Source organism: Phyllostomus discolor, chromosome 1, assembly GCF_004126475.2.
Source record: "Phyllostomus discolor isolate MPI-MPIP mPhyDis1 chromosome 1, mPhyDis1.pri.v3, whole genome shotgun sequence".
In the NCBI taxonomy this organism is placed as follows: domain Eukaryota; kingdom Metazoa; phylum Chordata; class Mammalia; order Chiroptera; family Phyllostomidae; genus Phyllostomus; species Phyllostomus discolor.
The window spans coordinates 64763296-64790209 of record NC_040903.2 but is presented as its reverse complement, the minus strand read 5'-3'; the positions used below and the strand labels follow the sequence as shown (position 1 = coordinate 64790209).

General features: G+C 39.0%; 1 protein-coding gene across 3 annotated transcripts in view; it reads right to left on the bottom strand.

The window, feature by feature from the left end:
* Positions 1-26914, bottom strand: part of CUBN (cubilin) — a 250170-nt gene that overhangs the window by 7496 nt on the left and 215760 nt on the right. For 2 of the 3 annotated variants that reach the window (XM_036023812.1, XM_036023821.1), the window contains exons 60-64: positions 16354-16562; positions 7597-7759; positions 7044-7249; positions 4200-4347; positions 3103-3287 (exon numbers count right to left, since the gene is read on the bottom strand). In XM_036023812.1, the coding sequence (XP_035879705.1) occupies positions 3103-3287; positions 4200-4347; positions 7044-7249; positions 7597-7759; positions 16354-16562 (911 nt within the window). The remainder of the gene's footprint in view (positions 1-3102; positions 3288-4199; positions 4348-7043; positions 7250-7596; positions 7760-16353; positions 16563-26914) is intronic. The other variant, XM_028507866.2, reaches the window with a different exon arrangement.

Here is a 26914-nt window from a genome sequence, read left to right as displayed (position 1 = left end):
TTTGATGCCTTTTAGTGCTTCTGCCATTTTTTGTTTCATCTCTTTCACATTGGCAAAACATTTCCCTTTGAGGACTTTTTTCATCAGGTGAAACACAAAAAATAGTCACTCGGGACAAGATTGGGTGAATAGGGAGGGTGGGGCACAGGGGCCATGCCATTTTTGGTCAATAACTGCTGAACACTCAGCATGGTATGGGCAGGCGTGCTCATAAATCACCAATTATGAAATGGTTAAACATGTTGGAAGAATCTCCAAAAAAAAAAATCACTGAAGCAAAACACAGCCTCTCACAACACCACCAGCTGGTACACTGATACTGATGGGCTCCTAGAACACTCTTCTAGTGGGGGAAGCATGTATTACAAGGGGCCTGAACTCCAGAAAATAATACCAGTTTTTGGGGGATCCTTCTTGTATGAAATAATGTTCAACCACAAGGAATATTTGTATGGGAAGAGGAGACAGCTCAATAAATTTACAAAATTTCTGACTATTAAGAGATGCAGGGTGGAGCAAAAGTAGGTTTATAGTTGTGAGTATGCAAAACACAGAGTTTATTCTCATATACTTATTAATTACTGTATTATTTTCTATAAGAACTATAAACCTACTTTTGTCCCACCCTGTATTTTAAAGACACATTCTGTAGCTGAATAGATTTTTTAATGGACTGCATGCAGTAGACAAACATAAAAACTAGAAATAAGTCAGCGTGTGTATAATCACGTACACACTGTGAACACAGCCACATTCTGCCCTCACACCAGGCTCCTGATGTGCATTCTCAACCAGCCTGACTCCAAGGAGGACGCCAGGCATGCAGGGGTGAACCACGTCGACAGGACTGAATGATGGTTTTATTGATAGACATACTCAAAATCTTGGAAGTTCCTCCATTCTCTTTATAATTTCATAATTTAACATTTGGTCTACTGTTGATTGTCTTAAGTTATAGTTTCCTCAGAGGCACAGTGACTAATCTTGCTGGGTTGTGTTGTTCTGCAGAGGTTTCTTCTAGGTCTGGGTAGTAGCCCACGGGAGAGAATAATGCCTTTCTGGTGCTTCTTGGAGTATTCTGCTAAGTGTCTAAACAAAGTGCCTTGCTGTGGATAGAGCAGCCAGTTATCTCTCAGCAGACAGAGGCGGGGCAGGATCCAAGCATGCTGAAAGACCACACTGGCCACCACTGTACTCTTGGCTTTGGGTCTTGTTCCTGATGATTATCTTTTAAAAAGCAGAAAAATGAGATACTAATTCCCAGTGAGTATGCTAATGACTTGTTCTACTCAGTTTTCTCTTCACGGGAACCATGGGAGCGCTAGATACCTCTAGGACATGAGAGAACCCTGGAAGGGGAGGGAAAAATTCTGAAGACGAATGCAAACTCCAAAAGTGGTATAAGGCTTGGCCTTCATATAGTATCAATACAGGTGGAATCCTCAGGGAGAAACTTCCGTCCCTGCCATAGTCAGCATAGATGGAGTGCTGAGGCTTGCTGGTACAGCTGCACGTGATAGGCCTAAGTCACAGTTTTCTGTCTGCTTATTGGACAGAAAGTTTCAGACCCATCTCTGTGGGGTAAGGAAGGACAGCTGGGAGGAGAAGTTCTCACCCTTCAATGCCCGAGAGCTGGCCTTAATGCCAGTCAGTAATGGTCAACTCAGGCTTGAGGTGAGAGGGAGGCAGCAGTGGGGGGACTCAAAATGGCAAGATAATTCTGTCCTTTCTGCGTATCCCACTCCTCCCCTTGTTTCTGCTTTGCACTTCACACAAATGTTTAGACTCTGTGGTGGGTGAGGTCTGTAGGTCTGAGTTTAATGCCCTGATGGACACAACAACACTGTATTTCTCTCCTCATCCCCTCTCTGCTACCTCCATCGCCTCCAGTTTCCTACCACAGCAAGGGTTCCCCAAGATAAAGGCATGAGCTTCCTCCAGTACTTGTCACACTACAGGTTATGAATATTCATTAAAAGTGAGTAGATGAAGATTATAGCGTAGAACTTTCCAAAAAAATAAAACTCCATAACAGGGGTAAAGGAGCAAACAAACTTTGGAAACCTTACCAAAAACTCTCATGTACATGAAACAAAGAGAACTTCAGTAAGGTTAAGATTCAAACTCAATCCAAAGAGGAAGTCAGCATCCTCTGTGTATATAAATTTATTTCCTAAGAATAAACTCATTTTCTACAGAATTTGCAAAGGACATCCAGAGGAGTGCTGGGATTTCTATGGAAAAGTAGAGGCGCCAAGCCCCACACACAGTCTGCATCAGTCATGGGCTCATTCAGGACATCTTCCCGTGAACAATGGTGTAACGGTCCTCCCACTCACACAATGTCGGTGAAGAGGGGCAGGAGGGATGCAGAGGGCTCTCCTGGTTTACAGGGAATCATGGGGGTGCAAGAGCTCGAGCAGCATGGCTTTGCTTGCTCCAGGCCCAGGAGGCTTCTCTCCTGCTGTGTCTGGGGAGACAGAGTGGAGGGTGGTGGGAGGAGGGTGGCACATGGCAAAGTGGCCACTTTGTCCAAATAGAGCTCTGCAGAGGTGGTCAGGGAGGAAGGACAGCACATCCCTCCCACCTCTGCCAAACACGTGGTCAAGGAATCATTCTCCTTAGAGAACACTGGCTGTCAGGGCTAACGATTCAGTATTGCTTGGTTTTACTTTCATCTCCACACAAGGCACACTTCTTAAAATCACTGCTGTGGTCTGCCTCCAAAGTAGCACTTAGACATCCCTCTGGTCCTTGCAGTCTGAACTCCCACATCAGCTCCTCCGGGAAACCTTCTCTTTCCCCGAGGTGACAGTGTTAGTCCTTTGCACATTAAGTGGCAGTTGACTATTTCCTGTCTGTCCTTCCCACTGGATCATGAGCCTCCTGGGAGACCTGAATGTGTCTTGTTCCCTATTGGATTTCCTTCCAGTGCCTGGCCATAGAAGATGTTGTTGAGTATTTATGGAATGAAATTATAATGAATACATTAATGAAATGAGTAAAGGATATATTTTTAGTGGTAGCAGAGAAAAGGGTGAAAAATCTGAAGTGATCCATCATCTTTTACATAATTCATTCACATGGGATCCACATGCATGTTACCTCCAAGAAATCATGTCTGCATTCACTGGAGTCCTCGATGCCGAAGGAATGAAAGAAGAGGGAAATCGTGTGGTTCTGCGGGGCCGTGAGGGTCACTGTGCAGTCCATGTTGTTGTTGTAATCACTGGGCCAGCCAGGACTCTTCAGGTGGCCAAACGCCTTGTTGTAGTGTCTGTTACAGTCTTAAAGAAAGCAATATTCACAATCAATGTATGTCTCCCAGTATTCAGTGTTACTTCAGTCTGACAGGAATAATTCATAAATGATTACATTTAAACACTTTAGAAAAGCTCCCCCAGCCTCTGCATTTGCCCTTGAGATCACTGAGCTCTGCAGAGGTGAGGTGGACGGCAACACTGGTGCTGGTGCCGTGCCGTGTCTTCTTAACAGGACGCCCCCATGTGAGACGTGAAATATGAGCTCTCGCCTTTGAGGGTGAATATTCTAAAAGTCTCTGTGCTTGTCCTGGTCACATTGAGGTGGGGTCAGCTGACATTTAGACTATTTTTCAAGAGTAAAGTCTCTACCTCCAACACAGTTTGAGGATTTCCCTTTAAAACGTTCAATGAATTATTTGTTCTGACAGAAACATCAAATTGTTGTTTTTTACTATTTTTGCTAAAAATACCCAGAGTGTTTGTTTTTGTTTTAATCAAAGGAAGTGTTAGTTTCAGTCAATCTTAAAATGAACATTAAATAAAGTGTTATTGGGAAATAAACTTCTCAGTTTTAGTCATCAAATAACCCATTCAAAACTCCTTGGTTTTGACAAAATGATTTCCTAAAATACAGTGATTTCTATATATGTTCAAGTGAATAACTAATAAAATAACTGGTATAATTATAAATTATGCAATAACATAAACTTTGAAGAATATGCTGGTATTCTAAAAATTTTGATTAGTATTATATACACTTTACCTCCTCAGAAAACAGCTTTAGTAATTTAATCAGGCCTGGTTTCCATTGGGGGATCTTAGCTCGTCTGAGTGCTGCTCATGTTAACAAGCCCTGATGCACCCATACAGTCCATTCTGGCAGTAATTGTAATGATAGCAGATTTTCTGCACAGAACATAAAGTTCCAGGGCTCACCTGCAATCTGATAGGTAAAACCCACTCGAGAATTTTCATTAAAAACTTCAAATTTGAAAATGACAATTGCAGTGCTCGTAGAGGAATAAAATGTTGGTACAGTTGAAGCATTTCTGCCACAGAAGTGAATTCTTGGATGTCCATTACTCTGAAATGAAATGGAAGGCAAGTCACAATAGATTTTGCTTCAAAAGAGAATAAGCCATAGGAGATGTTAAATGCATATAAAATGCACTTAGATATTCAGCCATGGACCTAATTATACTATTTGGAGCATTCAGCAATAAGACTGACATTGGCCTTAGAATCCACAAGTATCTCACATTCTCTAAGGGACAGAAAGTGGGAGGTCAGGCTTATGATGAAAGCACCAGACACATATTGCCTCCTACAAATGAGACCCTTCTGCTCTCCTCATAGCCAAGGTCTGTGCCCTTGCTCCGAGCACATCGCTCTCCGAGCTCACTACAGTTCTCCTACAGGGTTTTTCCATAGACTGGAACTCCATAAAACTAACCCAGCCCTGGTTCTAGCCCTGCTACCCTTTAGCAAATCTAACCAGAGACTTCGGTACTGCTACGAACCCCAGTGTCTACTGGTGCCTGTAATGAGGTCCCTGTTTCCACTTTGTAACTCCTGGGCAGCCCCCATCACTTCCCAAGAGGATAAGATAAATGCAGTCTAACACCTATCAAACCTTGCATAAAAACAACTTGAATTCAAGTCAGGACATCTGCTGCCTCTCACATAGGTATGTTCCTCATACCTGTAGTTCCTGGGCATCTCCTGAAAGGCCCACTCCCCAGTCCTGCTGCAAACTCTGGTTACTGATCTGTGCTTCTACCCCACCCTGTCCCTTACCATTGGTCCTTTCCTAGTCTTGCCTATTGTATCCTCTGAACTTTACCTGCACTGTTAACCACTCCTGAATACATGCTTAGCCTCTCCACTTGTGGCCTTGAGTGAAATCTGGGTCTCCAGCAGCCTCCTGGTGGAGGCCTTTCTTTCCCACACTCCAGTTCAGTGAGTAGGAATGGGTGGGAATGGGGGTGGAGAACAGGGGTTTCCAGGCAGCTCACTGCAGCATGTGTCCTTGCATCAAAGCTAATTCTCCTTTGAGGGTTTCTACATCCGGCCGAAGGTATGTCCTTCTCATCATTCTCACTTACCTTCTTTCTGGTTACTTCCCTTCCTTAATTAAAGACTTGTGGTATTTCAGCTCAGTCATTTTATGAACGCTTGGAGGTTTCGGTGTTCTCACAGAAAACCCACTGACCATCCTAATTTGCATTCTTTAATACCAGTGACTTTAATCTCTGCTCTCTGTGGTCGCCCACCCCAATGCCAGCTATCCAGTCTGTTCTTTTTATTGCCTGCAATGCCTCTACCATATCATTCTTGCATGACCTTCCAGCTACACCTTCTCTTTCTACTCTTGGGCACCTTGAGATTTCCTGTCTTAGTTATCAATTGATTTCTTATCTTTTCTCCCTCCCCACTCAGGTTGAACCCTTTTGTTCTTTCCTTCATTCAGTTGAAGGACATTATTCATTCATGGCAAATACTGGGTGTTATTGGAGGCCACTCTAGATGTCACTATGACAGAGGGCTGTCTGGGTCATTTGAGTAGCATGTCTGCACCCAGGAGGTCGTCTGCCCTGATCCACACTGGGAAATTGGGATTCATGAGGCAAAGGGAAATTGAAAGAGCTTTAACCAGAGGATTTTTCCATTTGGGTCTGTTCCTTCCAGGAAGAGTACCGCTGGGGTATACAAACAGTATTCTGAAAACCAATGGGATGATCATAACCTAGCATGTTGACCAAGTGGGGGCACAGGATGTACTTCAGTGTCTCTGTTCTGTAATAATTCAGCCAATCCCGCATCTACGCAGCAGTCAGTACTTCTCAAACCTCTCCCCATGCTGGAGTTAATCAAAATGAATTTCTCCACCTCCACCAAGATACATGGGCAGTACAAGGGATCCCATATTTAGAATGAGAAGAACTTGAAAACTCGGAAAGAGACAGACTGGATCCTCTACTATTGCCAGCCAGTTCATGAGGGGTTGAACATGATGCTCCTAAAATGAACTGGGGTAGATGAACTGATCTTAAACTGCAGAGACAGTCCAGGCACTCCCAGATGTTCCCCAAGCATCCATCCTCGCTTTACACGTGTCCCCGGGACAATCTCATTACTCTCAGTCTTTCACCTCTGACTCATATGGTGCTGACAATGAAATCTTCAGGGCTACTATCTCTATCACACTGCCTCCTGCCCAACTGTCTCCTCAATGTCTTGTCCCAAGGGCAATTTGGAGTCATCTTTTTTTTTAACCCAAACAACTTACTTTCTCTTTTTGCATCACCATAAATATAACCCCACTAGACTAGGGCCATCTGGCCTCTTACTTGATTTCCCTGTGTTCTGCACTGACCCTGTCAGTTAACACTATATACAGATTTCACTGACTATAAACATGTTTCTCCCAGCATAGCCCATGGAGAACCAGTATCAGAACACCAGAGATGCTCATCAAATGTTCAGAACGATGGGTGCTATGTGGGGCAGTCAGTCTCTCAGGGAGATGCCCAGCAGTGCACATTTGTAGCAAGACACCCAGATGTTTCTTACACACAAGGCAGCATAAGAGCTCCTGACCAAAAGACCAAGTCCAGATTTCTTAACACCTAAACAGAAAGTTTGTACATAGCTAAAAAACACATTAACCTAGAAGTAACTTTGATAATTTATTTCATCATATCCTCATTATTTCAAGTGTTTTGCAAGTACTGGTAAAAATGTCATGGAGGTGATGGTCATTCAAACTATAATCATTACCTCCCGGGCATCCTGAAACTCTAGGTAATTCTGGTGGCAGTCCTGTGAGTGCAGCTGCAACGCCCACACGGCTATCTGGACCTGCTGGTGTGGAGGGGCCTCAAAGACCCAAGTGCAGGTGGAGACCGGGACATCTGGGTTGGATGAATTTGGGGACGAAATATTCTGTGGGATCCAAGTTGCATTATATGTTCCACCGCAAGTCACTGAAATGGGAAAAAAGAACAACTTTCAAGATGAATTTTACTTGTGTCTCACACATAAAATATTTAAAATTCTGCCTTCCCTATGCTTCCAGCACAAAGGAGCTATATTTACAGCACTCTGTGAAGAATTCAGAATATATATTCTTGACTAAGAATTGTACTAAATTTGTATCATGAATTAAACACAGAGTAATTAACATGGTGTTTAGTAACTGACATGGAATTTAGATGATAATGAACACTGAGTTTAGTAATGAACATTGAGTTTAGAAATAAGCGTGACATTATTTTTAGTTCATGAATACACACGCGTTTCATAATATATTAAAATGTCTCAGTTTACTCACTGTTGATGAAGGTATATGTAGCATTAAATCCTTCCCTTTCTATATTTACATCGCTGACAAACTGAACTGTCAGGAAGTTGCCAGAAGAGACAAAGGGAGCAGGTACAGTGGAACCACAGAACGTTCCCGCCAACTTGGCATTTTCACTGTCCCCATCATATAACTGAAAGGAAAAGGGTTCATTAGTTCTCCATTGTTCACAAAGAAGTCACAGGTCTTACACCAAAATGGATGTGAAGTCCTAATAGGTTATGACTGAGGATCTTACATTGATGTTCTTAGGCCTAGATTTCACAAAATGGCTATTTAATCGATTATAATAAAATGAGTTTCAGTAAAACCCTGGTATGATGTCTATGATTGTTTTCTGACTGTGAAAGTAACATATGATTGTAAAAATAATGTGTCACTACAGTTGGCAAACACAGCACTGCCCTCACATCCACTCTCACTACCCGGCTGGTGCAGCCCTTGCCTGGTTTCTCACTGCAGCCTCCTGATGGAGTGACCCGCTTCCACCCTTGTCCCTCTTTAGCTTGCCCTCAACACATCAGCCAGAGGACACAGTTCACATGTAAGTCGGGCCAGGTCACCACTCTGCTAAGAACCCACCTCACTTGCGTCCACTCAACACAAAAGCCAAACCATTCAAGTATTTAGCCTGAAGGCCTAGTAGAGTCTGCTCTTCACTCCGCCCCTGAACTTCCAACTGCATCTCACTGTCTCCACTTGGTTTTCTTTGCTCCTTGAGCAGATCGGGCACATGGCTGCTTCGTAGCTGTTGTGTTTGTTGTTCCCTTTGCCTGGAACACTCTTCTCCTACATAACCACATGGTCTGTGCCCTTTTCCTTCAGGTCTTTACTCAAATAGCACTGACACAGAGAGGCCTTGCCTGGCCACCCTACTTAAAATGGAAACTGTGCTATCATTCTCTTTCTTCTTTCTTGCTTCATATTTTCTTCAGCACATGCATCACCTCCACATACTGTTTGCATCACATCTGTTATTGTCTTCCATTCTGCAGGAAACACAAGTTCCATGAAAGCACAGATTGCTGTTTGTTCTGTGCTTTTCTGGGACTGTTTTTAGGAGTGTCTGGCACAGAAGAAGCCTCAATAAATAGCGAATAAATCAATAAGTGCTTTGATTCTTATCTTCCAATATCCACCCTCTGCAACCCTGTTCTGTCCCAGTCTTCTTTATATCAGTAAATGGCTCCAGCCTAAAATTTCAGTCATTCTTGATTCCTGTCTCTTTTCCCCTACCCAACGTCTATCCTACTCTACCTTCAAAATCTGTCCCAGAGGGCTCCTTCTCTGCTGCTACCATCATCCTTCACCTTTATTCTTGTAACATCTTCCTGACAGATGTGTTTCCACAAAGCAGCCATAGTATTCTACACCAGGCTGCCTGAGTGTTTGCACACTTAAGTCAGATCATGTTCCTGCTCAGCCTAAACCGCTCCAGTGGATTCCCACTGCACTTAATGTAAAACCAAACAGTTTATGGGGGTTTGCAAGCCCCTACCTGGTCTGGCCCAGGCCTGCTCTCAGCCCCCTCCCTCTCTTCTGCTTCCTGTAGCTCCTCCATCCCAGGATGAGTCCCTGCCAGGCCCCAGGCCTCTGCACTGACTGTTCTTTTGCCGGAATCTTCTCTCCTCAGCTCTTGGAGGACAGACCTTATTCACAGGATCTCAGCTCAAATGTCACTTCTTGAGAGAGGCCAACGTTGTCTAATGTGGCCCTCCCCCAGTGCCTTCCTGTTCTATGTTCTTAGTATAATCAAAACGTATCTTACTCGTTGCTTATTTACTTTTGCTGGTCTCTCTCCCTACAAGATTATAAATCCCACAGAAGGAAAGGCTGATTATTCACCGTGGTATCACCCAGAGAAGGTCCCAGCCATGAGAGCCTCTGACAAATGCCTGCTGAAGTAGTGGGTATTTGGATTTCTGTCAATTACTAGAAAATAGTTTTCTCCAGTTGGGTAATCTTAGTAGTATTTCTAAAATCAGTATGTGTGTAGATCTAAATACTGAATTTCTAAAAGAACTGTGGTATGTTATAAACTTGAGGATAACCATGGCCAGTGACATTACTTTAAAATGTATTTTAAATTGCTAGGAACATATAAAGTAGAAATGGTTAAAGAGTAGTTTCATAACAAACAGAAGAAAAAAATTACCACCAGATGGCACTGTCTCACCTGCTTAAACACAATCTCAGTAAACGTAGAGCCAGAGGTTCAAGAGTTGAGTCATCTATTTCCTCATTTTACCAAGAGTAGTTTGGCCAAGTCTTAGCTAATGTACTTTTTCTGGTAAGTGAGTTAAACTTTTATTTTAAACATCGCTGCCTTTATCAGCACATTTGTATTAGCAAGAATTTTTATTCTATGTACTGTCTGCCAGGCCTCTTGTGGGAGGTCCTATACATACAAGGCTGTATAAGGCACTCTCCATACATTCAAGACACTAATTTGACACTCACAAATTAGTGGGAGGAGCCATAAATTAAATGTACATGTGTAACTGTGTATGTATGATTTATATATAAAATAAAGAAAAATAAGTGCTACAATAAAAGAATTAAGTGTAATAGGGGAACCCAGACGATGGAGTCAGAAAAGACCTCACTGTTGTTTAGAAGTTAAGTGGAGACCTTCCAGCCCTACAGAAGAGGAAGCATGTCCCAACCAGATGGACTGTGAAGCAAAAGGAAGGCCACAGAAGCAAAAAAGGCACGGCACATCTCCACGGCTTGCCACCTGCCGATGTGCCTGGAGACTGGGTGAGAAAGAGGACAGACTCAGGACTGGGGAAGCACATAGGGACAAGGCTCGAGTTCCATAGGTTTCATTCAAAGGGGTTTGCACCTTCTGCTGTAGAAGTTATAATATCTGGTTTGGGTTTTGAATAAAAATAGCTGGTAAAAGTGATGGAAGGGAATTGCAGAATGCCCAGCCTCGAGCTGGTGTTTGCATTAGTTCATTCACTGCCATAAGATTTCTCTTCATTGAGTTGAAATAGACAGGTTGTGGCCTCCAGACAATTGACATGGGCTCCTGAGCTCCTTTTCGCTGAAGCCAAGATCTTCTCCATCTGCTCCCCCATTCCCCTGACACGGCTAAATCTCCACTGTGGACTTCGACAGGGCAGCTCCCGAATGTGCAACAGCAGGAGCACTGAACAGTGCTGGAGGTGGGAGTTGCATGGACTGGGATGCAAACGGTGCCCCAGGACCTGCACAATCTCTCACTGAGACTTATTGCACTGTGGGCGCATGTGTTATGTGGCACAGCTGGTTTAGACCTGGAGCCTAAATTATGTCCTAAGTCTTGTGGATGTAGATAAGTTCTGGGAAGAATTTTGTGGTTTCTCAGCTCTTAAAACTCTGATAGTGGAGCATATTAGAATCTACTGAAGACCCTGAAGGAACTTTACAAATAATTTAGTAGAAGACAACCTCTGACTGCAACTACTACCTGATCCTTCATTTAGCCAACCACTAATTTGAGCGACAGAAGAAAGTGGAGAAGAAAATGTTTGAATTTTAATTTGTATGAACTTTTAAGGCAAAAGGGCAATAGACTTTGATATTGGACTTCAATTCTTTCCAATTTAGCTTCATTTCAGACATTAATTTGGGGAGACTTTATCTTTTAATATTTTCATAGAAATTTGATAACAGGAAAATTTTTATGTTCTTACTTGAAGCATCTCTACACTACATCTAAAAGTATCTTCACGAATTCTTTTATCTTATTGAGGAGCCTGTGTAAAAGTCTGCTGGACAACATGGATGGACATAATTGGGGATAGGAGAAAAGAATACAGTGATTTTTCAGGTTTAGGGTTGAACTCCGATCTATTTCAGAACCTTCTGGGAAAAATGTTATACTGGTCCCAATGGTCTCAGGAATGATTAGAATCAATGATTAGCAGCAATGATTAGAATGAGCTGTATAAGGCTGACAGTGATCAGAAGAAAGAGGGGAGGGGACAATGGGGGAAAAGGGCGAAGGGTTTATAGGAACAGTTATAAAGGACATATGGACCAAAACTAGGTGAGAGGGAAATGGCGGAGGGAGGTGGGAGGGCTGGAATGGTGGGAGGGGTGGGGAAAAAGGCAGAAAACTGTACTTGAACAACACTTAAAAAAAGAATCAGCTGTATAATGCAGGAGTTTTTAAACTATTATTATTATTTATTTTATCTCAATATTCTTTTGCAGTATTTGGAATAGTGTCTGGAACAAAATGAGTGCTCAAATAAACACTTATCAAATGAATGAATGAGTGAGTGAACGAACAGCAGGTACTGCCTCATAAGGAAAGGAAACTGAGGCCTTGATAGGTTGCTGGTCTCCTCCCCAGAGATGGATACCCCTCTCCAGTGGCTGATCAAAGACGGAATGATTAAGCCCAGTGGGTTAAAGTAGATGCCCTTGGGGGGGACAGTATTGTCTCCTGGGGAGTGTTTTGCAAAAGTGTGGTGTTTTGGGGTCATCACAATAATTTGGTGCTATAAATGACATTTAATATTTAGCAGCCAGATGGCAGAATCCCATCGTGTAATTCACAGAAAAGTTATGCAAAGTGAAGATTTATTGTGTGTCCCATGTAACTGAATGTCCTGCCAGGCATTTATGTATAAAAAGATGTTTTATAACTATTTGATCTCAGAACCTAAATTCTTTCACTATATAAACAAAAATATTTTTGCATAGCTTTAATATTCACCAAATTTCCAAGAATGCAACAGCTATGTAAATTCTTTATTTTCTTTAGAACTATTTTATTTTAGTTTTTCCACCATTTTAGAAATTCGTATTGCAGATGGTGATGCTGCCACATAAATACTAGTTTAAATTCATGCTTTTACATTTGCCATGATTCCACATAGAAGAAGAATCCAACTATTTATCATCTGATGGTACGGTTTTGTCAAAGAATTGATATATTGAAGTCTGAGCTATTTAATATACTACTTTCTTTTTATTTCTCCTTTTCATTGCTGTTAGTACCTTACACTGATTTTTTTTTAAAACTATGTATATGGGTAGGCTATAGCATAGATGACTTTCACTTTCGATGGTCAAGGAAGTTTTACAAAATATTGGTGGAAAATGTTAGGAAGAAGCCATCTCTTTTCTCCTAGTTCCATATTTCCTGGCAGAGACACACCAGTTAGGGTCCCAGTTCTGAGCCCTGTCTGCTGTTACACTCACTGCTCATCACAGATCGGCACATTGGTATCAGGAAGCTGGGCATAGCTGACAGCCGCTCCAGCCTTCCTTCCCTTTGGTAGCCAGCCTTCCACTGGAAGCATGCTTTTGAGATGTTCCTCCAAAGCCTAGCTCAGCAATCCCATCTAGGAAGCCTTTCCTGACCCCAAAATGATGTCAATCACTCTCTCTTCTGTTCTACTTCTCTATGTTTTTCATATTTATCATTTTATCATGTTGTATAATAATTTCTGTGCTTCTGTGTCTGGTCTCCTCACTCTACAGCTCCTGAGGAACTGTGTTTCTACCTTTCCACATCTCTAGTGCAGGTGACAGTGCTTGGCACATAATGATGCCACATGAGTCTCCATGGAATGGATGGGATGTTGATTTCAACAGCAGCAAGTCAGTGAAATACACAATTCACTATGTATCTTAATGACTTTCCAAGTCAACCCTTTTAAAAACAATAGAGATATAATTATGAATGAATAATGGAATTGGCAAGTTTTTGCTTGTATATCTACCTACAGAATTGAATTGAATAGCTTTTCTAAAATGTGATTTGATTATAATATGTAAGAAACAATCCAAAAGGAATCAAATGCCCCATTTATCATAGAGACTCTCTTCAGTAAAGATATCTCCAGGAGTCCCATTTCAAGGACTGTTCTTTGACCTGCCATTTAGTGCAAGCTGAAAAAGTTGCCGAGTGAGAAAAGTTGCTGTTCCAAGAAGGAAAATAAGAGTAGATCTGAACAGAATTTCTTTTTTTTTAAATTACATCTCAAAGCCAGAAAACAACTCCTTGTTTTCAACATTGCTTTTTCTGTCCTAAAATTACTAGTTGTTTTAATGACATCATCAGGTCACAATCCTCTACATAGAAATGAATCTTGAGAATAAATCTTTTTTAAAAGATTTTGTTTATTTATTTTTAGAGAGGGAAGGAGGGAGACAGAGAGAGAGAGAGAGAAACATCAATGTGCAGTTGCTGGGGGTCATGGCCTGCAACCCAGGCATGTACCCTGACTGGGAATCGAACCTGCGACGTTTTGGTTCACAGTCTGTGCTCAATCCACTGAACTACGGCAGCCAGGGCTGAGAATAAATCTTATCAATCTTCCTAGAAGGACCAAACTCAAATGCCCTGTATGAATTTATATTTAAAATAATGTATATGTAAATCAATTATTTTTACTATTTTAAGAAAAGGGGATTATATAGCCTCATGCCCATCTGTAATTTCACAAAGGGAAACACAAAGAAATAAATCTGTTTACAAATTATGTCAGGCACAGTGCTGAACACCCTAGCATACATTACCTTTATCCTCAGAATAACCTTGCAAGATAGGTATGGTTGTGTGTTTTTTTCGTCTGTTTTTTTAATAGATGCAGTGACAAAATCAGGGAGACATGAAATTTGCTGGGTGGCAAAACTGGGTCTGGGTCCGTATTATCTGTCTCTAATACTCACCACCTTTCTGTAAAACCAAGGGAACTTCGGCAATGTTTTGAATATCATCTTCACTGCTGCTCCCAGCCATTCCGGCCTCATTTTAGGAAGGAAGAATTCAACCTCAACTGACATATCTTGTTATCTCGTGTTTCAGGAACTCCCTCTGATCCTGCCGCTGTGCCAATACTTTATTTAAGTGGTTGTCATCCAGTCTAATGAGTTTTTCCTTCATCTTAACCTTCCTTGGCCTCTAATTTACAATTCAAAAATATTGCCTACCCATCCTTGGTAAACGACTGTCAACTTGACTTCAGTGATACCGTACTATTCCTGCTTGGGTTTTCTTTTTTTTTCCCAAGGACTTGTGTTTCTTGCCTTTTGTTCTCCAGCTGCCTTATTGTGAACCTTTCTTGGGGTTGAATGGGGGCCTGGCTTTCTAGCCCCAGGCCTGCCCCCTAAAAGAAGTCACCAGTTCCCCTGATTTCCGAAGTGCTCCTTTGCTGTCTCCTCTTTGGTCTGTTTTCTTGCCAGAGCTTGGTCCATCCTCTGCCCACAGCAATGCAATGGGTCTGCCCTGTTCGGAGCCAACCTGCTCCAGTCCCTTACAAAAGCATGGTCTCTTCCCAACAGAAAGGACTTCCTTCTGCTCTCCCAGTGAAAATAGGAGACCATGTGCAGCGTCATACCTAGCAACAGGAGACTGTGTGTAGCATCATACCTAACAATAGGAGACCATGTGTATTGCTCCGCTGTGTATCCCACCTATGACTTTTCCTTCCTTGTTTTAAAGAAAACAGTTTCTTTAAACTTTAACATGATTTTCAATGTAAAAGTTTCTCTTGCACCAGGCTTGTTGTCCATACCATCTCTGTACCCTCTTGACATAACTGTGACTCTCTTTGGGGTGCTAACTCCAGACTCTCCCTGTGACCATTCACCCTGGATCCCGATCCCAGATTAGACTGCTTAAATTCTGCTCTCAACATACCACTCACTGGAAAACCTCCACTCACTCCTTATGTTTAACTGCATAAAGTCTAAATCCATTCGTTTGATTTTCAGGATCCTTCATAATCTGAATATTCCTCCACTTACATGATCCTGTTTCTTGCTACTCTTTAGCAATATTCTGCTCTAACAAGGCCAGCCTCATCACTCTTTCGAGAGCATACACATTCCAATTTCTATGCCTTCTTTCATGTTCTCCTGGCCTAGAGTGCCCTCTCTCCTGACTCGAACAAGGTTTCCCCTCACTCTGTGAAGTCTGTCTTATTCTCGCCAGATATCGTGAACTTTCTAACCTTTTAAACTTGCACATTGCTTCAATCCTGCATGCAATGCATTAGTTAGCACTTAAATATTGACTATTCTGATTGCTTATTATTGATTTGCTTGGCCATCCCTTAATTTGATAAACAGATTTAACCTCCTCATGGTCAGAAATCTTGCCATACTTATTCTCCCCCCCGAAGAACATAGTAGTATATATTGATTGACACAATTTAGAACTTTTAATTTAACTTTGTATAGCTTGATAATATATAATACTTTAATATTGAAGTCATTAAAAGTTGAGAAGTCACTTGATTTAATTTTAGCAAGACTTTACAACTGAGATATTTCCCATGTCTAAAGTTAATATAAAAATTAAATATATAAACTTTAAAAAAAGATAAAATATAGATAAAAATAGATAAAATAGATAAATATATAAAATTTAAAAATACATTAAGGGGTTATTATTTATATGTAGGATTTTCCAAAGTCCTCTGAGTATTTCTTTCTCTATAAGCTGATTCCACAAGTCATATCTTCACAAGGCATGGGTAAACAGTGCATCTTAGAGCTAATGTTAGAATCCGCATAAAGTTCTTGATTCATCCATATTAAAGATTAATTTGATATGAAGATAGAGCATCTGTAACTTTACACATTGTATTATTGAAGAATTGGTCATTTTAAAAATTAATGGTACTCATAATTTTCAAAACTTCCTGTGTAGCATAAAGGGAAATATACCATATGAAAGTCTAGATTATAATACTGTGCTAAGAAATACAACAGCCTTACCTTTACATAATCATAAATGCATCTTCCCATAGTAGATACTGACTCCAGAGTAAACGTACTGAAGGTGAGTTTAATGACTTTGTTTACAGGAGCAATTATGAACCATATGCAGTTTAAGTTCCTGTCGTATCTCCCATTTGAGTCAGAATCCGGAGAGGTGAAGGTCTGGCCTGGGCCTGTCAGGTAGCCACCACATCCCTGCTGAGGCCCTGTGGTCAAGCACAGACATCACTAAGCAGACGGGAGAGAACAGATAGACACGGCGGCTTTACAAAATCATGGCATCTCTATTTTCTCTCACACATTTACAAACATTATCAGATTGTCCAGTGGGCTGCCATGGGCTTATGCAGGTGTGGTTTTTCCTTGCCTTAACTTCTTCATTACCTGCTTCCTCTCCACTCCTCGTGCCGGCCCCTCAGTCTGCTTCTTGTCACTCGCACACACTTGCTTAGAAAAGCAGGCAACCAGACTGATTCTGTGTGCATTTTTAGACCGGCTGATGTGATGTATTAATGATTTCTCTAGCCTCAAAAAAATCTAATTTTATAGAAAATAGTGTTTTGCATAATAAACTGGTGGAAACTGTGAACATGTTTTACTTTTATGTTCTGCTTTTATGAATACTATCCAACTGCAAATTGAATTTATGAAGATTTTCCCAATGTGCCAAGAAAACCATTTATTTAAATAATCTGTCAGAGGGGGACTGAGAGGCATTTAACACTATGGTCCAGTTTATATTAAACCACACTTTTTATGTAATTGTTTCTTTCCCCAAAAGAAAGGAAAGCTAAAAAAGACCTCTACGGGGAAAAAATCTACTTTGAAATAAAAATTTTGAAATTCAGAATGAAAAGAGAGATTAAAACATACCCCTGAGATAACTAAATGATGTACTATGAAAAAAAATATGGAAAAACCTCAGAAGACTAGATATAGCTTCATTCACTCCACAGCCTAAGCCAATACCTCAGAAATGATGTAAGAAGAACATAAAAGGAAGAAAAACTACAGACGATTTCAAAAGAAATGATGAGGATGAATTAGACTGAAAATAGCCCTACGAGGACTAGGGACTACATAGGCGCTCGAAGGAATGCTCACAAAGCTCACACTCCACACAAGTAGAGATCATTACTACTTTCAAAGTTAAATTGTGCTGAAATTGGTCTTTCTTATTTTCCTCATTCCATTTACTCAGCTGTTCAAAGTGAAAGAGCTGCTGTTTTCAACACTGGGGGGCACTACGAGTTTGGACTCCGAGCTGGGCCAGAAATGCCACGATGGCAGCCCTCCTCAGCCACACAGGGCACCACTCGCAGTGTTTACCAGGACAGATGCATTATCCCGTAGGTCAGACTGTCTCGTCCACTGCTTCTAAGTCAGGTCAAACTACAGATTATTTGCACAGACTTTTCCTGGAACTGAAATGCTTCCAAAGGCCCATTTTCTGATATTTCCATATATGGTATTTAGGACAGAATTATTCTGAAACCAAAGCCATGCACGAGGCTTCATGACTTAACTCTAAAAATTCTTTTCATATTAAACAGGCCTGCAAAGTAAAAAAAAAAAAAAAGGAATTGGAGTTGGCACAGCTTTTATTTTGGTATCAACTAATTGTTACTCAAGGAAATGAAACCACTTAAGCTTATCGACATGCAGATGTCCTACTCGTCCTACTCTTCTGTCAAGACCCAGATCACATATCACCTCAACGAGTACATCGAGTAGAGGGACTCGATGTCAGAGCAGAGAGTCTGACATTTAGACTTTATTCTGCAGACAGTTGGGTCCACTTGAAAGGTTTTTGATCAGAGGAATGGTGAGGTCAGAATGCACTTTCTCGTCAAGTCTGATCTAAAATTGTACCTGGTAGTCTGGGACTGGCAGAGATGACAGTAGGTAGGAAGACATTGTCCTGGCCTGGGCTGGAGGCAGCAAGGGGCAAGCAAGAGTTGGAGGTTTGTCTACAGGAAAAGGGGGCTGCTTGGCTTTACTCTCTTAATATATCAGCTACAGAAAACTAAGTGCTATTTTTAAAAATTCAAGCTCCATATTTTATCACTGCTTGTTTATTAATTGTTACTAATAAGTTAATAAGGGCAGAATGATAGCTGTAGCTGAGCACAGTAAGTGCCATTAAACACACTTATTATACAACACCACCATCACTACTACCACTACTAATAATGTCATAAGACAGAAAGGCCCTTCCTCCGGGGAGCCCCAGAGCAAGCACCCAGATGTCATTGGCATGTATTGGCACACATGAGTGGTAGATAGGATGATTCCTAATTCTCCATTCCTTCTGTCTCCAGTTTCTCTCTTTGAAGTGCACTAGAATGGACAGAAGGTATTTTTCTGTCCACTTGATGTTAGGCTTGGCCACATGACTTGCTTTAGACATTGGAATATTAGTGGTATGAAGTGAAAAGAGGCCTTAAGCGGGCTTCTGTTTTTGCTTGGCCTTTTGTACTCCTGGGCTTCCCCCAGAGCTCATGCCACAGGTGACTGCCAGTAAAAGAGAAAGTGGATGTAGTGCCACCTGAACACAGCCTGAAGTCTAGAGCCAAGTGCAGCCAACCTGCAGGCAAACCAGTCTGCAGACACATACATGATAAAAATAAATGCTGCAGGTACAAACCACTAGAATTTGGGTAGTTTGCTATGCATCCTTATTGTGGTAATAGCTGACTAATAAATAGCTTGAGTGATCAAACTGCAATAAAGCACATTGCTTAATTCTTAGAATATGCACACAAAATTAAAAAAATGAAAAACTCACATCACAGACAATCCTTTCAAAATAGTCAAATAATTAAGTAAATAAAACATTACATGAATTATACAATTTATATTACATATGATTATGAGCAAATCTAATATCATACAAGTGAGTAGTCCAATGACTGAAGTAAATGTATACGTAACACAAGTGAAGTAACATATGACTAAACACCATTGATATTCATATGGTACAGGAAATTGTTATAATTGATCTGATCCCCCCACTCTTTAAAAAATATACTTCACATTCACTATTATTCTGTATATTCCCCCATTTTTATATTAAAATGCATAAAGTACAAATGCTCTGTGCTTTTGTTCAGCCTATGGCAAAATGTGAACATAAATGTGTCTTTGGGAATATTAACAGAAGAAGGGCTTTCCACCAAAAGTATTATCACTGCATTACTATTGCTGTATTTTGACAATAGCTGAGTAGTATACGGGAACTTTGACTATGAAAGTTTCATATGTAAGAAAATAATATTTATTTCCTGATAAATATACTGGTATTATAAAATTCCTTTTGTAAAAACTAGCACTAGACCTTAACCTTGTCATGCGGCTTAGCACCATAAATTTATTGCCTTCTTTGTTACCACACAGTTTTCTACCGTCCAGTGAGTTCCCGTCCACCAGCACCTCCTTCGTCAGTCAGGGCGTGTCAGAAGCACTCTGTCGTGTCACTCTCACCTCCTCGCCAACTTGGAAGCACTTCTAACAGAAGAGCTATTTCTCTAGAGAAAGATGTTTGGCTACAAAAATATTGGAAATATAAACCCATAGTAAGCAGTGAGATCTGGGTCAAGATCTACTTAATTAAAAATCAGTAACTGAATCCTAAAGTTACTTCTCTCCAATTATTAAACTTTGGAGTAAAGCTCTAGCCAGGATAAATCTGATAAGGTAAGAAATAGCTATATTATCTAAGTGAAAAAAGCATCTTGAAGACTTTGTGGAGTCAGATACAATTCTAAATAATTACCTTGAGAATTGACATTTTTTGTGGTGGACATTACATGTGGCTGATATTTTGTTGAGGTCATCTGGACAGCATCTTTATCCATCTCTAGATAACTACTGCTTGGACAAATGGTGGATGGCTGACATGCCTATGACAAAGACTGGCCTGACTTAAGGCATTTTCCTGTTCCGTGGTGAGCCAGCTGCAGCTGTAGGTGGTAGCTGAAGGAAGCTCAGTTTTGCACAGGACATAACAGCCTTTAAAGCTGTTGCCTTAGAGGAATGGGGGTGAACCAAGAGAGCTTATGATTTTCAAAGCTACAGTATATGACTGCCCTAAAGCAGTTGATTCATTTTAAAAATTCAACTAGGTTCCAGATGACCCCATTTTATCTTTTTCTCTGAAAGTGCATTGAATTACCCTGGCCAATTTGGCTCAGTTGGTTAGAGCATTGTCCCGAAACCAAAAGGCTGCAGGTTCAATTCCCAGTGTGGGTGGCTATGGGAGGCAACCAATCAATGGTTCTCTTTCACATTAATGTTTCTCTCCCTCCTGTCCTCTCCCTTTAAAAGCAATGAAAAAAAATGTCTTCAGGGGAGGGTAAAAAAACATAAATTGAATTTATTATTTCACTTCCTAATCTTAATCATGTACAACCTTTTAGGCATTATATTTATGTTACAAAACAAATTCTTAAGGGTTTTTATAATATAAGTTGTATTTTTTTCTATTTGCTTATTTTTACTAATGTCACCTGATTTTTGACTTATTTTACATATCTTACTTTGAAACCCAGGCTAATTTAACTTAGGATGTATATTTAGTCTGGTAATATTTGGGTTGCATAAAACTAAATTACTGAAAGAAAGGTAGTTTACTAAAAAAAGGATGATTTCAGCAGCTAATCAGTAGCTAAGGCCATAAGGAAAAGAGTAATGCAATGTATACAAAAACTTAGGATAATGATAATTTTATTATATTTTAATTTATTTTGCATTTTTTAGGTATTATAGAAAAAACCATAAGTATGTATCATTAGTCCCTGGGCATTTCATGAGAATTATTCTTGCCAATTTTGAAATTTAAAAAATGATTTACTAAGGAAAATGATATGATTATACCAACTGATGCAGAAAAAAAGGATTTGACAAGATCCAACACACACTCATGATAAAAACACTTAGCAAACCAGGAATAAAAGGAATTTTCTAGCCCTGGCTGGCATAGCTCAGTGGATTGAATGCAGGCTGCGAACCAAAATGTTGCAGGTTTGATTCCCAGTCAGGGTACGTGCCTGGGTTGCAGGTCATAGCCCCCAGCAACCCCACATTGATCTCTCTCTCTCTCTCTCTCTCTCTCCCTCCCTTCCTTCCCTCTCTAAAAATAAATAAATAAAATCTTAAAAAAAAAGGAATTTTCTAAACTTGACAAAAAGTATCTACAAATGGCCCTGGCTGGCGTAGCTCAGTGGATTGAGCGTGGGCTGGGAACTAAAGTGTCCCAGGTTCAATTCCCAGCCAGGGTACATTCCTGGGTTGCAGGCCATAACCCCCAGCAACCCCACATTGATGTTTCTCTCTCTCTCTCTCTCCCTCTCTCTCTCTCTCTCTCTCTCTCTCTCCCTCCCTTCCTTCCCTCTTTAAAAATAAATAAATAAAATCTTTTAAAAAATATTTTAAAAAAAGTATCTACAAATGTTCCACAACATGATACTCAATACTGAAAAACTAAATGCTTTTCTTCCAAGAGTAGAAACCAGGCAAGAATATTTTTTTCTCACAACTGTTACTTAGCATAGTATTGAAAATTCTTGCTGGTGTAGTAGGCGAGAAGAACAATGTGCACACTGGAAAGGAAAAGGTGGAACTGCCACTGTTTGCAGATGCAAAAATCCCAAGGAATCTGCACAGAAATTCCTGGAGCACTTACAGTAAATTCAGCAAAAACTCTGGCTATAAGAACACCACACAAAAACCAATCACATTCACATACACTAACAACAAACATATGGAAATCAAACCAAAGCACTCAATTACTCCAAAGACAGGGCTATGCTTAGGCATGCGACACCTATGGCAGTGAGACACCTACGCAGTCTGTGTGCTAAAAATTACAAAGTGGTAAAAGAGATCAAAGGTCTACATAAATCAAGAGACATGTGTGTTCAAGGATTGGAAAACTCAACACAGTGAAAATGACTATTATTACCAAATTGATGAATAGTTACAATGCAACTCCTATCAAACCCCAGCAGGATTTTTCGATCAACATAAAAAGGTTTATATAAAGTTTACATGGAAAGTCATGGGTCTTTGAATAGCTAAAACAATCTTGACAAAGAAGAATAAAGTAGCGGAATCAGTCTATAGGGAAAAAAGAAAGTTAACTTCAACCTAAATCTCAGACATTAAACAAAAATTACTTCAAAATGGATCATAGACATAAAATGAAAAATGCAAACCATGAAACTGAACTATTATATGAAATCAGAGCAGAAAATCTTTAATACCTCAGGATAGGCAACAAATTCTTACCATTGATACCAAAAGCACTGTGTGTGTGTGTAAACTGGGCTTTCTCAAAATTAAAAACTTTTGTGCTAAAAAAGGGCTGGTTAAGAGGATGAAAAAATAAGCTATGAACTGGGAGAAAATATTTGTAAACCACATAACACTACTATTTCAGAATACATAAAGAATTCTCAAAACCCAATAGTAAAAAAACAAAAAATCCAATTAGAAAATAGACAAAAGATACAAACAGATATTTCAGCAAAGAAGATTTACACATGACAAAAGAGCACATGAAAATTGTTCGCCAGTAAGGAAATGCAAATGAAAACCATCTGGTAACTCTGGCCAAAGTAACCACACACACACACACACACACACACACACAGTGAGAGCTCAGTGTAGAACAGGCACTCTAGAGTGGGGTGACGGGGCTTGTCGGTCCCCAAGTATGGATAGCACAGAAAGTACTCTTTGGTGACTTCCTAATCAAAATGATAGAATCCAGATGACATGGAATAGCATCTTAAAGTGTGGAATAAAATAAATGCCAAATTATAATTCTACATTCAGAAAAAAAATCCCACACAATTGAAGACAAAATAAAGCCTTTTTCAGAAAAACAACAAAAAAATGCAACCGGGAGTTTTGCAATAAATTAAAAAACACTAAAGGAAGTTCTAAAAGAAAGAAATTGATCCCATATGGAAGCATGAAAATTCAGGAAGCAAAAAACAACAATGGTAAGTACATATAATTACTAATTGCATAAAACAATGAAAATGCTTTATTGAGTAAAATATACATAGAATTAATATAATTAACACTAATAGCACCAAACAGGAAGTGGGTAAATTAATTTAAAAGGTTTTAAGGTCCTTGCATTTATCATGAAGTAGTAAAACAACTAGTTTTAAGTTGGATTCTAATGAGTCAAGAGTGAATATTGTAATTTCTAACATAACAACCAAAAGGAGAGTAAAACAATATATAAGTAATGATTTTTAAAGAGTAATAAAAACTGATCAATTCAAAAATGCAAAAAAGAATAGTTTAATAAAAACAACCTTAAGAACAGGTAGGACAAAAAGGATCCAAGTAATACAATGGTCTGTTTAAATCAAATAATGTTTGCAGTTTTATTCTATGTAAGCACATTAAATTCTTTAATTGAAAGATAAAACAAAACAAAATACCAATATATTCTTTGAGGTAGGGAAAAGTTGACAGAGAAGAGGCTGAAGAGTGTACTATGTAAACATGAACTGAAAGAAAGCTGAGAAAGCTGTACTATATCTGCGAAGGTGGACAGTAAGGCAAGAAGCATTACAAAGGAAATTGCAGAATGATATGAGTTAATTCATTGGGAAGATATAATAACTGTTAACGTATATGTGCCACGTGGACAAGGACAAACCTCTAGCCCAGACCTTCCTACTGAGGTCTTTCTAGTTCTCACGTCAGATTTCCTTAAACTTCCTGGATATCCTAAAAGCACCAAATTCTCCATACCAAAACAAAAAATTATTAGTTTTTCTACAAAATCTGGTCCTTTTCTATTATTTTTATATTTGGTAGTGGCATATTGTCCAGAAGCCTTAGGATCATCATTTTCTCCTGTCCCCTCACTGCCTTGTCTAAACACAATTGCGTCCTGTTGATTCCACATCTTCGGCATTTCTCCCTTCGATCCCCTTCTTATTGTTCACATTGCCACTACTCTCATCACCCCTTGCTTAACTATTACAATACTTTCCTAATTTTTTCCTGCCTAAAATTGCTGCCTCTACTTCAAAACATCATCCTCACATGTGAGAGAATGTGCTTTCTAAAACAAATCTAATTAGGTCATAGTACTCTTCAGCTCATCACAATCAATGGCTCCACTTTGCCCGTGAGACAGAGCCTCCACCTCTAGCCCTGCTTCTCTCTCCCGTTTCAGGTCTATATTGTTGTCCACCTTATACCCCAAAGTGCCACTGAACAACGTGTAGGTCAGTCTGTAGCCTTTGAAATGCAAAGCATCTGTAACTTTGTGCCTGCTTTATTTTCCCCACAGAATGCCTGTTTCCCAGTGGAGGCCCTCTCACCCTTCCAAGTTAATACTCTATATAGCTAAAATTTATTGCATGCCAAATGAGAGCCAGAGAATGTTTAGTTTAGTTTAATCTTCACGACAGCCCTATGAGGCAGTTACTGTTACTGTGCTCATTTCACAGCAGAGAAAATTAAGACAAAGGACAGGTAATTTGTCTAAGGTACAACATGGAATGTATAGGAACTGGGTTTTGAACCCAGGAAGTCTGGCTCCAGAGCTTGCATTCACACCAATTCCCCAGTAATCCAGGGCTCATAATCTCTGTGCTGCTTTCTCTAACAGTCCCATGTCCTCCACTATATACCAAAGTGTCACCGAGCTTTTCTTTTTTGTTAAAAAGCATTTACCATACCAAATTTACAATTATTTGCTGATCATTCTACTTAAGTAAACTTCTCAAGAATAGGGAAAAGCTACTGCCTGCATAAAAAGTAGCTGGTGAATGCTATTGAACAAGCAAGAAAGAAAGAAATAGAAAATATAAATAGTTCTTATTAGATGGGTCTCTGCTTTCTAGCATAAATTTATAAAGGAAATTTTTAAATATATTTCTTAATTTATAAAGCTGTTACTGTATAACATCATGTATATGTGCATGTGTATGAATATATGTAAGTATACATAATTTTTTAAAACAAATGACTTTTTGGTTCTATGTATCAACCTGTTTTTAAAGCTAGTTTGGTTGCCTTTTGTGGTATATTTGATTGTGAAAACAAAATGATCAGGACACCAATAAAAGAGTCATCAAAAGACTTAAAATGCTGCCTAAGGTGTATGTTTTCAGTAGGAAAATGCTTCTCTAGCTAAAAATTTGCAATGATAAATGATATCAAAGGCCTGTTACTTAAAAAGATTTAATCTCCGAGTATTAGATTTTAGCAGGCAGAGCAAATGTAATAATTTATAAAATTCAGGACACAGCATGCAGCCACACTATTTTTTTAAAAAGTAAAACTCTGTTTACTCAACATTGGCAATTACACAATCAATATCAAAAATTTGAAAATGTTCTGTTTAGAGAGATCAGGAAAAATAGCAATGTGTTACTCAATAGTCATAAAATAGGTTACAATAAAGAAGATGTGGAATTCATAAAGTCAGACCAAGCATCCAATGGCTTTTTAATAATAATTAGAGCAAGGAATTGTTCCATCGTTCTTGTTGACATATGAGATTGTGCATGGTTCTATGGATATTTCAACTTTTACTACTATGGTGGAAGTATTATTTAACTGACACAGGGATTATTTTCCCAGTTCTGCTCAAGACTTACTAAAGGGCCTCGGCAAGTCACTTAATTTCTTTGCAACTTAGTTCACCAATTTGTAAGTTAAATTATATGATGAGAATACCAATCATAAAAATAAGTGTCCAAATTCCTTCATTTTATTAAAATCCTGTGGTAAGGAATTTTACTATACTGGAGGCCATCATTTGGGACTAGAGTTCTTTTGTTATATGGAGATTTATTATTGTTATATTCCAACTTAATTATACTTTATATAACCATGTTAATTCTTTACCATTATGCCATGCAAAGCCAAGAAGACATATGTGACATTTGTCTATCAACATCAGAAAGATATTTGGCTTTACTGCATATATAGAATATATTTAGAATATATAAAATATATGATATTATATATCATTTACTACATATATAATATATATGCAGTAAAGCCAAATATCTTTACATATTATATATTATAAATTATATATTTATAAATTATATATTATATATTTTAATATGATATATAATATACATGATAATATACAATGTATTATATTATAAACTACATATGTTGTACATATATAAATATATTTTATTTGTAAATATTAATATTCTTTATAATATAAATACTATAATTAAATTTCTATATTATAAAATATATTATATTATATGTGTATATTATGTAAGGTTTATATTATAAACATGATATAATATACCATGTATTACAATATAATTTATTGTTTATATTAAATATTATTAATATAAGATGTGATCTATTATGATAATACATATTATATATAATGAATTTGTTATATAATATATACATTATATAGTATATAACTATAATATATAAGTATAGTACATAAATGTTATAAATATAATTATACTATATTCTAGTACTTATAAATAATATACTTTATTAAATATGCATGATATATTTCTTTGTAGAGAGGAGGAAAGAG